The 13,725-nt window shown below is 38.7% G+C and overlaps 1 protein-coding gene across 4 annotated transcripts in view; it reads left to right on the forward strand.

The window, feature by feature from the left end:
- The window catches only part of LOC101406061 (aspartyl/asparaginyl beta-hydroxylase), a 218,922-nt gene that overhangs the window by 22,433 nt on the left and 182,764 nt on the right, over positions 1–13,725 (forward strand). For all 4 annotated transcript variants that reach the window (XM_087420529.1, XM_087420526.1, XM_087420528.1 and 1 more), the window contains exon 2: positions 13,064–13,213. In XM_087420529.1, coding sequence (XP_087276655.1) covers positions 13,064–13,213 — 150 coding nt within the window. The remainder of the gene's footprint in view (positions 1–13,063; positions 13,214–13,725) is intronic.

A 13,725-nucleotide genomic window follows, 5' to 3' on the forward strand; every position in this document is an offset into this window, starting at 1 on the left:
GTCATTCCTATCAGGCAGGATGTTTCAGGGACCAGAGATCCCCTCCAAGTAGGCAAGGGCAAAGCCAGACAGACCTCTCTTTAGGTGAAGTTAATTCTTTACTATGTAGTTTTCAATTGCAGCCATTCTTGCTTTTTACTTATTACTGTTCTTCAGGTTCATTATTATTAATTTCTTTAGTAAAGGGTTGTTGGCTGTCCCCAAAATGTATTGTGATATATAATTGCATCAACTGTTTGTTTTTTTTTGTCTATAGTTTTCTAATCACTTGACTCTAAGATGTATATGTTTTGTAATTTACAACGGACTCTTCTGTGTATTTTGTGCCAGTGCTTTTATATGCCCCCCTCTTCCCTCCCTATTTGCATCTCTAGGACACTTTTTTGTAATTGCTGAATTCTTTTGCCCCAGAAAGTGGGAACTTGTGGCTGTGGATCTTCTGCTGTCTAAGTGGGTTAAGGTCAGAAAGCCTTCGGTGACACAGCTGCATGTCAGTCCTGGTCATACATATCGGCTTTGTGACCTGGTCTCATTGCTGCAGAATTAGAGTTAAATGACGAGAGGTAGGCTTTTTTGTTATTTTTCTTAGTTTTGAAAAAAAACCTCTCTTTTTTTTTTTAAAGAACTTTTCACCACCTCTGAGTTTCTGAATGGACACCATAACTCACTTTTCTTCATTCCTTTTGCCACTCCCCATTCAGCAGGAGACTGTCGCACTCTGAACACCATCCTGTTACCCACATGGACAGATGATTGACTAGACGAGGAGTGGTTTTCCCTCTGAGACTGAGTCTTCCCTCTTTATTGAATGTTCTGTAGGGAGAACTGGTTAAGTTTAAACAACTAACTCATTAGGCCTGGCTTGATGAACTAGCTTTTGGAGTTACCTGCCATTTCTATTGTGTTTTGAGCTTCCTACCATCGGAGTTTGGATACATCACAGATTCGTAAGGGGGGCGTTGATGGACCCGTGCCCTGATTCAGTTGTTCTCTTCTGCAGTAAATCAGGAGTACAAAGATACATGTGCATGAGGGCAGTGGGTCCTCAATTTGGGTTCCAAAGAATAATAAGGGTTCCAAAAAATATCTGAAGGCTGATATAGGTAGATATTGCTAATATTTCACTTTCTGTTACTTATACTGATGAAAATGGAAACGCCTTTCACAGTTTTGTGTTACTAAATTCTGAAACTCCTGGTAGCCTCTTGTCACTCCTTCAGCCTTTTCTGCACAGAGTCAGTCAAGAGAGCAGCGTTAGGGGTCTGGCTGCCAGGCCACCCTTCCTCCTTGGGCTTCTCGTGTTCAACCTGGGGTCAGTCACCCAAGATTGATCAGTGAGAAATTTATCTGACACAGAGCAGTGGAAACTTGATCATGGACCGCTTTGGGTTCATAGCCAGAGTTTGGGAACCACGGGGCTTCTTTCTTGATATCTCTCTTAACTATTTGAAGGTCTTTTCCTCTTGTGAATTAATTTTAGGATAATTAAATTCATGGAGATGAGGAAACCTGAAGGAACTAGGCAGTTGTTGGACCAAGCTTTGCTCCCTTTTTTCTGAAGTGGTAGCAGGAAGAGCTTTGATTACTCGTGTAATAACAAGGATTTGAGAGGAGTTTACTCACTTGTTTAAGAGATGTATGTTGAGTTCCTTCTAGGTGCAAGGCGAATATTCAGTGATGAACAAGGCAGATTTAGTCCCTGGCTTCATGAAACTTGCATTCTGGAGGTAGAAAAAGATTAAGAAATTAATTATGGTATAATTGTCTAATTACCAATGAAATAATGCTATAAAGGACAAGTGCATATTAGAAAATGCTCTAATAGTAGTATGGGAAGGCTTCCTGGAAGAGGTTGGATTTAAGCAGAGTGAGCAGGAGATAGCTAGGCTGTGGGGAGATGTGTGATGGTGCAGCAGTGTTGACATTCCAGGAAGAGAGAATGGCCCGTGCAAAGATCTGAGGCATTAAAGAGCATTAAAGAGTTGTTTTGTGTCTGGAATATACACAGCTAGGGGAAAGGGCACAAAACTAAGTCCAGAGTGGTAGGCTGGGGCCATGTCAAGTAGAGTCTTATAGGCCACACTGAAGATTTTTATTTTATCCTAAGACTAATGTGAAGCCATTGAGGGATTTTTAATAGGGTAATGATATACTCAGATTAAAAAAATTATTCTGGCTACTGTATGGAGCAATAAAGATTATGTTAAGATATTTTAATTGTAATAGCCTAGGAGATGATGGTAACTTGAATTTGGATGATCACAGTAGAGAGACAGACATATGGGTGATTTGAAACACAGTTTCCCACTTTTTCATATGATGGCATACACAAATGCTTTTTAGAGATACCATGCTGGGATAAGTTGACAAGGATGACCCGGGTACTGAGGGGAATTCATATCTGGGCGTAGTTGTAATCTATTTGCAACAGCCTGATGAAGAAACTTTGATTTGAGACGTGGCTGTTTGGGAAAAGAGGAAGAGTAATGAAGTCAAGGATAAATCCCAAGTTTTTGGTTTAAGCAACTGGCTTGATGGAAGTGCTTCTGAGATTCAGAACACTGGAGCGGAGAGGAGAGAGATCATGGGTTCAGTTGTGTATATGCTGAGTTTGGGGTGTCTGTAAGTCATTCAAATGGGATATTGAATAGACAGATCTGTGGGTTTGGAGTGCAAAGGAGAGAAAAATATAAGCAATATAGAATGCAGCTGAAGTCAACGAGGGAGAAGGCATAGGACCAAGGCTTACAGAATCTCTGCTTTTAAAAGTCCACTAGAGGAGAATGAACTAGCAAAGGAGATTGAGAATTAGAAAGTCCAGAAAGGTAGAAGAAATACTAGATGATTCTGAAGTAATGAAAGTCAAGGGAAGAGAATGTTTAAGAAGGAGGGAGAATTCTTCTGAGAGGGCAAATAAGATGACTGAAAATGTTTCATTGAGTTTTGTGACGTGAAAGTCATTGGTGTGACATTAGAGCTACTACACTACACTGTGCAGAAGCTAGTTGGCAGCCTGCAGGTTGTAAGGGGTGAATGGGCAGTTAGAAAATGAAATAACTGCTCTGTTTAGTGTTTTATCTGTTATGGGAAGGAGAAAGATAGAGCAGGGGCCAGCTATGGGGTTGAGGGGAGATGTAGTAAAGGCAGAGAGGCTCGTGGTATAGGAGAGTGAAAAGATAAAGAGTGTAAGGGAGCTGAGAAATTAGTAGGAAACCAGAGAATGAATGCAGGTGAATCCAGGTTTGTAATGGTTGGCAGTGCATAGTCAACACAATTTCTTGCCAGTGGTTCTGTTTTCTCTGTGATGTAAGAGGCTATGGCATTTTTTGAGTATGAGAAGACAGAATACCTTAGGAGCAGAGAAGTTTGAAGTAGTCTGTGGAAATTGGGAAAGTGAGTTTTCTAGAGATGTGTGGTGGGATTGACAGGCAGTCGTGAGGGCTGTGGTTGGCTCCACTGTGTCCTGTGCCTGATTTTCCCTTGGTGTGCCTAGCTGCCCGTGTAGTCATGGAGAAGATGAATAATTGTGTTCGTCTAGGGAGGCAATTATGGCAGATTGATGCAATGAAAGGATAGAGGAGCAAGGGAGTTTAGCGAGTCAGGAAGTGATTTAAATGATGAACTACGAACTCTTAAGACCGGTATGGGTAGATGTGGAGGTAGGAGGTGAAGAGGGGATAAGAAGAATGTGGAAGCAAGATAACTACAGGATCCAAGAAGAAATGGTTGAGTAAACAAGCTGGAAAAATAGGACAGTTGTGTCAGAGTGGATGTTTTCATTCTATGCATCACACACTCGGTAGAACCTAAACCTTCGCACATAGTGGTGGTGTTCCCTACCTGGGGGTGATGTATTTAAGTAGATTTTACTCAGTGTTTCTCTGCTGAGTTGCCTTTTGTTACTTATGTAAGACTAACTATTTAATATTAGGTTTAGAATGCTAAGACTCGCTCATGTTTGCTTTGGAAACTATATGTAGATGAAAAGTTTTTTGCTTTTCTTATAAAGAAACATATTTTAGGTATCTCATGACATCTTGCAGCCTATGATAGACCCAAACAAGCAGAGCTTTTTTTTTTTTTTAAATAATTTTATTTATTTATTTTTCCCCCAAAGCCCCAGTAGATAGTTGTATGTCATAGTTGCACATCCTTCTAGTTGCTGTATGTGGGATGCGGCCTCAGCATGGCCGGAGAAGCGGTGCGTCGGTGCGTGCCTGGGATCCGAACCCGGGCCGCCAGCAGCGGAGCGTGCGCACTTAACCACTAAGCCACGGAACCGGCCCAAGCACAGCTTTCTTAGCAGAGTTACAGAATCCATTAGGACGGCTGTACCAGGAGAGCTACAGAGATATTTCAACAAGAATGAAGACGTGTTTAGGAAGATGAATTAGGTCCATGGTAAGAATGTAAGAATGAGTGTTGGATATGGAATGGAGGGGAACAGGTCACTGGGCATGAAGAAATGAAGGGAAGAGAACCTGTCATGTTGGCCACGCAGATAGACGTTGAAATCACGTGGTTATGGCTGGAATTGAGGTGTAGAAGACTTCACTGAGGGGAGAGGGCCCTGGAGGTGGTCGATGACAGTGATGAGGCAGGGTGGAGGGCAGTATAATTGGATCGCATGGACCTCTGAGCAACAGGGTTTTGTTTTCCTTTTTAGGTGGTAAGGAAATGAAAATGGGTAAAATGAAATGGAAATGGGTAAAAACAAGAGCTCCTTTCCCCCTCCTCCACACCCCGAAAATTAGGGATGGCTAGTGCCGTAGTGGTGTGAACCCTAGACCAGAATGCAGATTCTCAGGCCCCACTCCACACCTACAAAATCAGAACTTTGGGGTGGGCCCAGGAATCCGTTTTTTGTTATGCCCACCAGGTGACTCTGATGTGCTCGGAAGTTTGAGAACCATTGCTGAAAATGATAGCTGATCGGGTGAGGGGAGGGAAGTAGTCAGTGTTGACCCATGAGCAGTCTGAGGGATTTTCACCTGGTAGGGTTTGGAGGCAGGTAGAGCCCTGGACTCAAGGACATAGGTCTTGGCTCTGTGGTCTCCAGTGACATCAGGCTGGTAATAGTACTCAGAGCACATGTTAGAAGTTAGGTCTTTGCTTGGACCTAGGAGTTTGCTGTTAGTCCCAGCAGCTAGTATAAGGACTAGTTAACTTTAGTTGTCTTGGCTAGGGTTTTAAAAACATGATTCGCTGTATGCAAATTAAATTTATTTTTAAACTTTTCATGAACATTTTCCATCATAAAAATGAGTTATCTTAAGAGAGAGTTATTTGGAATTCAGAATTTCTTTTTCCTTAAGAAATGTGATAGGTGAAATGTTATTTCAGAGAGATTTATCCTAATCACCCTATTTAGAATAACAGATGTGCCATTATTGTGAAACTGAGAAAGGAAGACATTTAATCAAAATAACTGTAAAACTCTTGCAAAAGAGGAAGGAGAAGGTTAGCCATGGGATGTGTGAATATGTGTAATAAAGGTTTGTTGAGGAGGAATAATCAGAGCTGTGTTGAAGAAGCCTCAGGTGTGAGGTATACCCAGATTTAATAGCTATGACTCTTGTCTCAGTTTAGCGTTTGGCCTCAGACCTGTAATTGAGAATGCAGCGGGCCTTGCGCTGCCCAGTACAGGGAGAGAAGAAACGCTAGCACTCTGGCAGTCTTGGTGGCAGGCTAGCATCCTGAAAAGAGCTGTGAATTGGAGATGAAGAGACTTGTGCACTCGTCTTGATTGATTCAATAAAAATGTGTCGCATGGATGACTTCAGCAAATATTTGCATGCCTATTTTGTACCAAGGCGCATTTTATAGACAAGGAAATTGAAGTACAGAAGTTTAATGACCTTCCCCAAGTGAAAGTAAATGAAGAAGCTGGGAATTGAATCCAGGACTCTTAAGTCTGAAATGGGTTACCCGCCATGTGAGTGTAGTGGCTTGGTTTCCAGTGGTCCTAAGAAGGGTCTCTTGTCACTCTCGTTCTCCTTTTGAAAACAACAAAACAAAAGAAAGCCTCCAAAATATTTGTCTAATAAGTTTGTATGATGATGGGTCATCTTAAACCCCTGTCAACAGATGATTCATTTTCATGTAACGTTTTAGCCAGCACTGACTTTAGTTGGACAAATCCTTGAGGAAAGGAAGGCGGGGACATGGCTCTTGGTCAGAGGACACCTAAGACACTCCTCCGTTTTGTTTTGTTGGCCCTGATGCCTTGTTCACTCTCTCCCAGCTCTGGGCCGTGGAATATTGGTACCGTAGGTTGCTGACTCCTCTTCAGAACATTTAAATGTTTGATTTGCATGTGAAGTTAAAGACTTATAAATGACTTTAAAGGCTACTGCATTGCTCTGGATACTATTTGTGCTAAATTAATTTAGTATACTAATTAGAGCTCTGATGAATTCTGTCAACTGCTAATCTAAAATCAGTGAATAAATGGTACTAAAATTGGGCTGGTTTTATTTCCCAGAAGAGAATATTTGGAGATGGGGCTGGAGGGAAGTAGAAAAAAATCGGAACGCAGTTGTACAATCTCCAGTTCCCTCTCTGAGACAGTGTTTCCTAGATCACCACTCTTACTGCTGAAGAGCCCCTTCTTTCCCTGTCCCCTCCCTCCAGCCTTCCTTGCATTCCTTCCCTCCTTCGTGTCCTCTCCCTTCCCCTCCCCCTGTGCCTTCCTTCCCAGCTCTCTCTCCCTCCTTCTCCAGTGAAACATTTTTTAATTGTTGCTTTACCTTTGCTGTTGGAAGAATTAGTCTTGGGATGGTAATGCCTATAAATCAGAATTCTAGAGCATTAATTAATTTCTTACCGTTTAGGCTTCTGTTTCATTCAAACAAACAAAGTAATGGCGTTTTCATGTAGGCGTTTGGTTACATTCTGAAGGGCCAAATCAAGCTCTTTCTGGGCATGGGGCCACATTTTATAGCAAGGCTTGTTTCAGTTTTGAATGATTTGGTAGTTAGGCTAAAACCATTAAAGATTGATTCCAAGAAAACAAAACTGGCGGTACAATTTGTTCCATTTCATTTTTCCGGCATGCTTGATTTTTTTAGAGTTTGGGTTTGGGAGACAGGACCAACTGAGAAAGGAATCCCATAAGGGGAGAAAGGCTGTGGAATTGTTAGGAGTGCATTTCAGCCTGAGTGATTAGCAGTATTTGGCCATGAGGAAGAGGCCTCTAAAAATAACTGGTGAGCAGAGTGTGCAGTCAGGTCCAATTTCAGGTCTGGAGGCCTTGCCGGTGGAGCGGGTGGCCAGTCCGGAGCTCCAGTAGGGACGGGCATGTGGCCTGCCTGATACCTGCTGATCGCGCAGTGATTTTTTTCCTTCAATACATATTATTCATGGATTGAAGAAATCAAAATGGCTGAAGGTAAATGTGTATTTTTATTGTTTGAGTTAAAAGTGGTTTGGGATCCAGCTGACAGTCTTTAGCTTTATTTTTGGTTGTGCACTGTTAAAATATTTTTGACTATGTGCTTTGACTGCCTCGTCTACATTTTCTATTTTGAACTCCTGGTTTTCACGGTAGTTTAATTTTTCACGGTAGTTTAATTTTTCATGGGATGATCTGTCTTTAATCTGAATATGTTTTGGTGTCTTAACTTGGAATATGTTTTAGTATATTGTACTACCAGAGACCGCATTTTATAAACTTCAGAAAAATGTACAAGCAATCTTCCTTAGTCTTAGAAGTTAATTACAGTGAATTTAAAAAGTTGTGTGTATTTAGATCTCATAAAATTATAGGAAATTGAAGGCGTGTATAAGTCCCATCTTGTGTTAATGAGCACTCTTGGTTGGCTCAAGCAAAGACTTAACCATATGTGGAAACTGACCTAATTTTGGTGAGGCAGATGATAAATGCAAAGAAAAAGACACTCGGATTTTATTTTGTTTTTTAAAATTGAAACATTAACTTTCGAGTGCTCTTTAGTGATGTGTTGAATATACATTTTTTGTGTATGTTTGCTTTTGCTTTACTTTGTAAGTTAAGATTATCTTTCCATTTAATTGAAAGCAAGCTACATTGACTCATTATATTGAAAATTTAAGAAGGAAAAAATAGATGTATTAAGACTGCTTCCAACTCTTAGCTGCCTAAGCGACGACTGGAAGGATTCTGTTGTTAATATGGAGAATATGAGTATTTCTACTTTGAACACTGTTTTGATAAATGGTTAGGATAGGTCACTTGACTAGTCTTATAAAGTGCCTCATGTAGCCACGAAGAAGAACATGAAATATATATCTGACTTTTAGTTCTTTTAGAATGCATTTCTCCCCTTCTCCATGGATCACTTAATGTGCATAGTGAGGTAAGGTCAGCTGTTACTTCTGACCCACTTTTAACAGTTCTTGGCTCTCAAAGGGTGAGATTTTGTAACGTGGAAAAATAATCAGTTTGATGAATTACTTGACAATTTTTAAAAACTTTAAATGCGTAGAGTTTATGTATAAATATGAAATCACCAGCAATGCTAACCAAAACTCGTAAATGGTTGGTTTGTAATTCAGTTAGTTGTAGTCTGGTTAAGTAATTGCCTACTGTTGAGGTGTGGGGTATATTTTCTATTTTTCCTTTCCTCAACCAAATAAATAACATTACCTGTTGTCCCTAGCCCAGTCTTCATTTTGGAGAGAGACATGTTTCATTGCTCATCATGGTAATTTTCTGCTTTTGGTAGTATGGAGGAACATTTTCTGATTTGGAGCTTGTTACTTTTGATGGGTCACCATGGAAAACAGTGAATCACATAGTTCTTGCCATATTCTTAACCCTCATTGAAAAAATCTTTTTGACTAGTCTCTGGGACTACAGGTCAAATATGGAGCCAGAAAATGAAATGAAGACTGTTAGATTTATTCTGACCTTAGCAAATATGGACAACTACTAGATGTTCTTCCAGAATACCTTTCGAACAAAGTACTGGTTTCAGGTTTGCTTAGGGAGTTTTAAACTCTCTTGAAGGGTTTATCTTACTATGTTTTTTTCAGTTTAATTGGACAGAAACTGATCTGCCCTTTGGGACTAGGCACACCATATTTAGAAACTGACATATCAGGAGTGTATGATTTGGTGTCAGTTAAAAAGTTCCCCTAAAAAAGATGTCTTAGGAAAGACTCTTTTCTATAATTTACTGTTTTGTTCCTTTATGGAATTAGTAAATATTAATAGTAATAAGATTAATAACACCAAAGTAACACCTCATTTATTTGACATTATAAAGGGATAGGTAAAATATTGCTAATAATTTCGTACTCTTAAGTAATGTTTATACTTTTTTGACATGTACCGTTTAAAGTGATAAATCTGTTTAATAAAAAATATTTTGAGTGAAAATCTTTCTAAGATTTATTATACATTTCTTGCATTCTTAAGCAGTTTGAAATAATATTTTAATGGCAGAATCAATATGAATATCATGACCTTGTACTAAAGATTATTTTAAGGACTATTCAGGATTTGCCCGCAAGCTTCAGTCATAAATGGCCTCCTGCCACTATTCTTTTCTAGTCCTTGTGTCTACTCTTGCTGCTGGTTTTCTCACCTTTTATAGGCCTTCCCTGTGTCAGCACTTTGTTGCTTTAACTCTTTTGGATTAGATTTTCTTTAAAGTCTATTCTTTAGTTTTGTGCAGTGGGTTAGGAAACTTGATTGAAGTGGTTAGAATCATGTCCAAAATAAATGTAAATCAATTCTAGGTAAAGGTGTATTCTTTATTGTGTTTGGCTTTCTCTCTCCTCCCCCTCCCAATCCCTTCTCTCTGTTTTGGTGCATGCATTTATGCAATTTTTTAAAAAAACCTTTTTCCACTTTTTACTTATATTTGGTGTTGCAGGTTGCAACCTTAGATGAATGTTACTAAATTAACTTGGATAAATGATACTTTCCTTTTGAGAATCTCGGAAATTTTCCTCCTCCATTTCTGCTTTAAGAAAGACATAGAAATGGAGAAAGAATTGAACTTTGAATTCAAATTATTATTTTGTTTTATTAGTATTTTATGATGTTTATTTTAAATAGCATTGTCTTGGGTGTACTTTTATTGAGGTCTACGTCTTGAAAACTTAATTGTTGAGTAAAAATTGTGTCATGTCTGGCACATGTATGCTGAATGAATATGTGGAATGAATAAAAGGATGAACTATTTATGTAACTTTACCATTTCCTAGTTAATAAGGAACAGTACAAGAGACTAGTGTCAATTACAAAGTGTCCGAGAGGAGATAAGAACCCAGTTTTCCTGCAATTTTAGCACTCATTTTAAATAGAAAATTTCGGTTTGACTCTTAGAGGCAATAAGTAGCCAAGGGAGGAACATTCTTAGTCATGAACTATTATAGTTCCATATTTGGAAGTAAAAGGATGCTCCTGAAGGCATTACTCTTATTATAATTAGTATTCTATCCAAATGGGTATTATGCATATATCAGTATGTTATATAGAAATAAGGGTTTTTAAATGCAGTATTAAAAAATGTCTTCATGTTTATAGAACTTTAATAAATGAAACACACAACACTGCTACTGAATCTATGCTCCCCTCCCCCTGCAGAAGCTAGCCACTTTTTTCTTTTCTTTTTAACAATTTTAATGGTGCTTTATTTTATATTGTTGTTCTTATAATTCCTGTGCTTAAGACACATAAGAATATCAGGAATCATCATTTCCCCCCACCACCATTGCAGAAATTTTCACCCAGTCTCCCCCTCCCATGGCTATGTTCAGATAATGAAACAGTGACACCTGTTTTAAGTGGATTTAGTATGCAACATTTTGATCTGTGCCCAGCAAGGACTTTTTTAATATATAAATTAAGTTTTTATATAGCTGGCTTTTAGGAGACTTGTAATAGATCATGTTAGAAACAAATTAGTGGGCCGGCCCCGTGGTTTAGCGGTTAAGCGCACGTGCTCCGCTACTGGTGGCCCGAGTTTGGATCCCGGCGCGCACCGCTGCACCGCTTCTCCAGCCATGCTAAGACCGCGTCCCACATACAGCAACTAGAAGATGTGCAACTATGACATACAACTATCTACTGGGGCTTTGGGGAAAAAAAGGAGGAGGATTGGCAGTGGATGTTAGCTTAGAGCCGGTCTTCCTCAGCAAAAAGAGGAGGATTAGCATGGATGTTAGCTCAGGGCTGATCTTCCTCACGAAAAAAAAAAAGAAACAAATTAGATGGCTGTGTGTTATTTGGTAAGTATACTTCTGTGAATTCACCATTTGATTATTTATAAATCTGGCCGTTCTTGATGGATCTGTTAATATTTCAAAGAACATTAGAAAAGGAAATTGACTTTTTCTTTAAGAATGAAATTTGTCTTTTTTAATCATCATTATTTTATATACTTAAACATAGATATTAGATAAAGACGTGTATGTTTGAATGTGTATATACACACATATACATACACTCTCTCTCTCAGATTGATTTAGTTTTTGTGGCTCCTTTTAAAAAGTTGATCCAGTGGTTGGTTTAAAAAATGTGTATCTTTTTAACAAGAAGAATTTCATTTTACTTTTTCTTCAGAAGAGTTGGCAGTATATTCTTGATTTGAGCCACTGGAAAACTACTACCAGTATTCTGTGATTAGAAATGGATTTAGGAGTCAGAAGGCAGGTTCCAGATTAGAGCTAGTGAGGTTGTTTGAAATCATGTAATTTAGCCCACTCATATGGATCAAGGAACTAAGGACCATAGAAGTCAGGGTTTATTCCTAGCTCCACCCAACTAGTGCTGGTGCCTTTGGGAATCACTTAATTTTTTCTCTGTAAAACAGAGATGATTGTTCCTGTCCTTACCCCAGTGGTTCTCAACCAGGCACTGCCCCTGTAGGGGATGCTTGGAAATGTTTGGGGGTGTTTTTGTTTGTCATAATCACTTTGAGCTGCTTACCTTTGGGACCAGAGGAAACCAGGGGTGCCAGCTGCCCTGCAGTGTGAGGAACAGTGCACAGGATGAAGAATGTCCTGTGTAAACATCCAGAAACACCCTCTTGAGAAACACCGAGAAGACCATTGTGAGACTCACGTGCAGCCATGCGCGTAGAAGCACTTTGAAAGCGATGACACGGGTCAACAAGAGAAGACAGTGTCCTACTTTCTACGTGGCTGATAATCTTTTCCTTTTCTCAAAGGGCATTTTGAGATATGACATATCCTTTTAATTTATTTATTAGCATTCATATAATTTTTATTCCATTCCTTTTTAAGAGAAATTTGATTATTATGGTCCTTCCTTTTAAGGACAATGGTGACCATTTTCTATTAATATCACTTGACTCTCATTATTTTTGGCTGTAGGAAGAATGTTTCCAGAAGACTATAAGGTGTATTAAACATATCAAATGTGATAAGTGACACTTTTGGTGGACAGCAGTTTACAAAGTTGTTTCCTGCATCGAGACCAATTGTGAACGAGCCTTTTCCTGTTTCCGTAGGTCCCAGTGGATCTTGTAAAGGAGGAGGACTGAGTTGTTGGACTGTTTTGTTTCTCTTCTTCCCTGACCTCTGTTTCCTATAAATAGTTTCCTTCCTTCTGTTTCTCTCTGGCTAAGAATATGGAGTGGTTTTGGGGGGAGATATTTTCAGTGGCAGTTAACAGAGTTTTTAAGATTCTATGGAAACTAAATGAGACAGAGAAAAGGATTTGGCTGCATTTCTATATGATTTCATTAAGTTGTTGATATGCTCTGAACTTTGAAGGAGGTTACATTTAGGTAGTTTGGATAAAGGACTTAGAAGGAAGAAATATACATAATATATGAGTGTTTATTGTTAGCCCATCGGTAGTTTATTTCCTTTGTTACTTTGAAGTTAAGGTTTTACTACAGTATTATCTAAGCAGAATCTTTTCTAGTTTCAAAATCTTTATTTTATGTAACATGTTTTGAGAATTTAAGTGAAAACTGTTTTTGATATGATTTACCATTATAAATACTCTCAAATTACTGGAGAAATAATTCAGCAAAAAGAGGTGTTCAATAAAGGATTTTCTTCTTATATGATGACATTGTACATCTATTTTATTTTTAAACAGAGACAAAGCATGGAGGACACAAGAATGGGAAGAAAGGAGGACTTTCTGGAAGTTCGTTTTTCACATGGTTTATGGTCATTGCATTGCTGGGAGTTTGGACATCAGTAGCTGTCGTCTGGTTTGATCTTGTTGATTATGAGGAAGTTTTAGGTAAGAATTTTGATATTGTTTCTTATGTGAATTTATACGAGTGTAAATGACATCCCTTAGTAATCTTAAAGATTTATCATCATCTTCTTGGTACTGTTAATTTCTGTAGCCTTTCGGTGGTTCTCTACCTTGGAATAGTGGCTTTTCAACTTCTTTGACCATGATCCGTAGCAAAAAAAAAAAAAAAATAGGCTTTATGTTGTATGTATATCACACAGAAAAGTTTTATCAAACAGTACTGACTCGCACTACGTGTGATACTATATAATTCTATTCCATTTTGTTATATTATGAATTTTAGAAATATTGGTCATGATTCACTGAATTTATTTAAGGACTCATTAATAGATCACACACAATTTGCAAAATAACTAATAAACACAATTCGCAAAACCGTGCCTTAGAGAGCATTTCAAAGCACACTCCTTTTTGTCTTTGTGGGAATCAGTGTGTGTAGATGTGAGTGTGTGTGTATGTGCTGGTATAGGGGTGTGTGAATGTGAGTGTGTGTG

This window comes from Ceratotherium simum, chromosome 31 (assembly GCF_057802395.1).
Source record: "Ceratotherium simum simum isolate JZ-2026a chromosome 31, ASM5780239v1, whole genome shotgun sequence".
Lineage (NCBI taxonomy): Eukaryota > Metazoa > Chordata > Mammalia > Perissodactyla > Rhinocerotidae > Ceratotherium > Ceratotherium simum.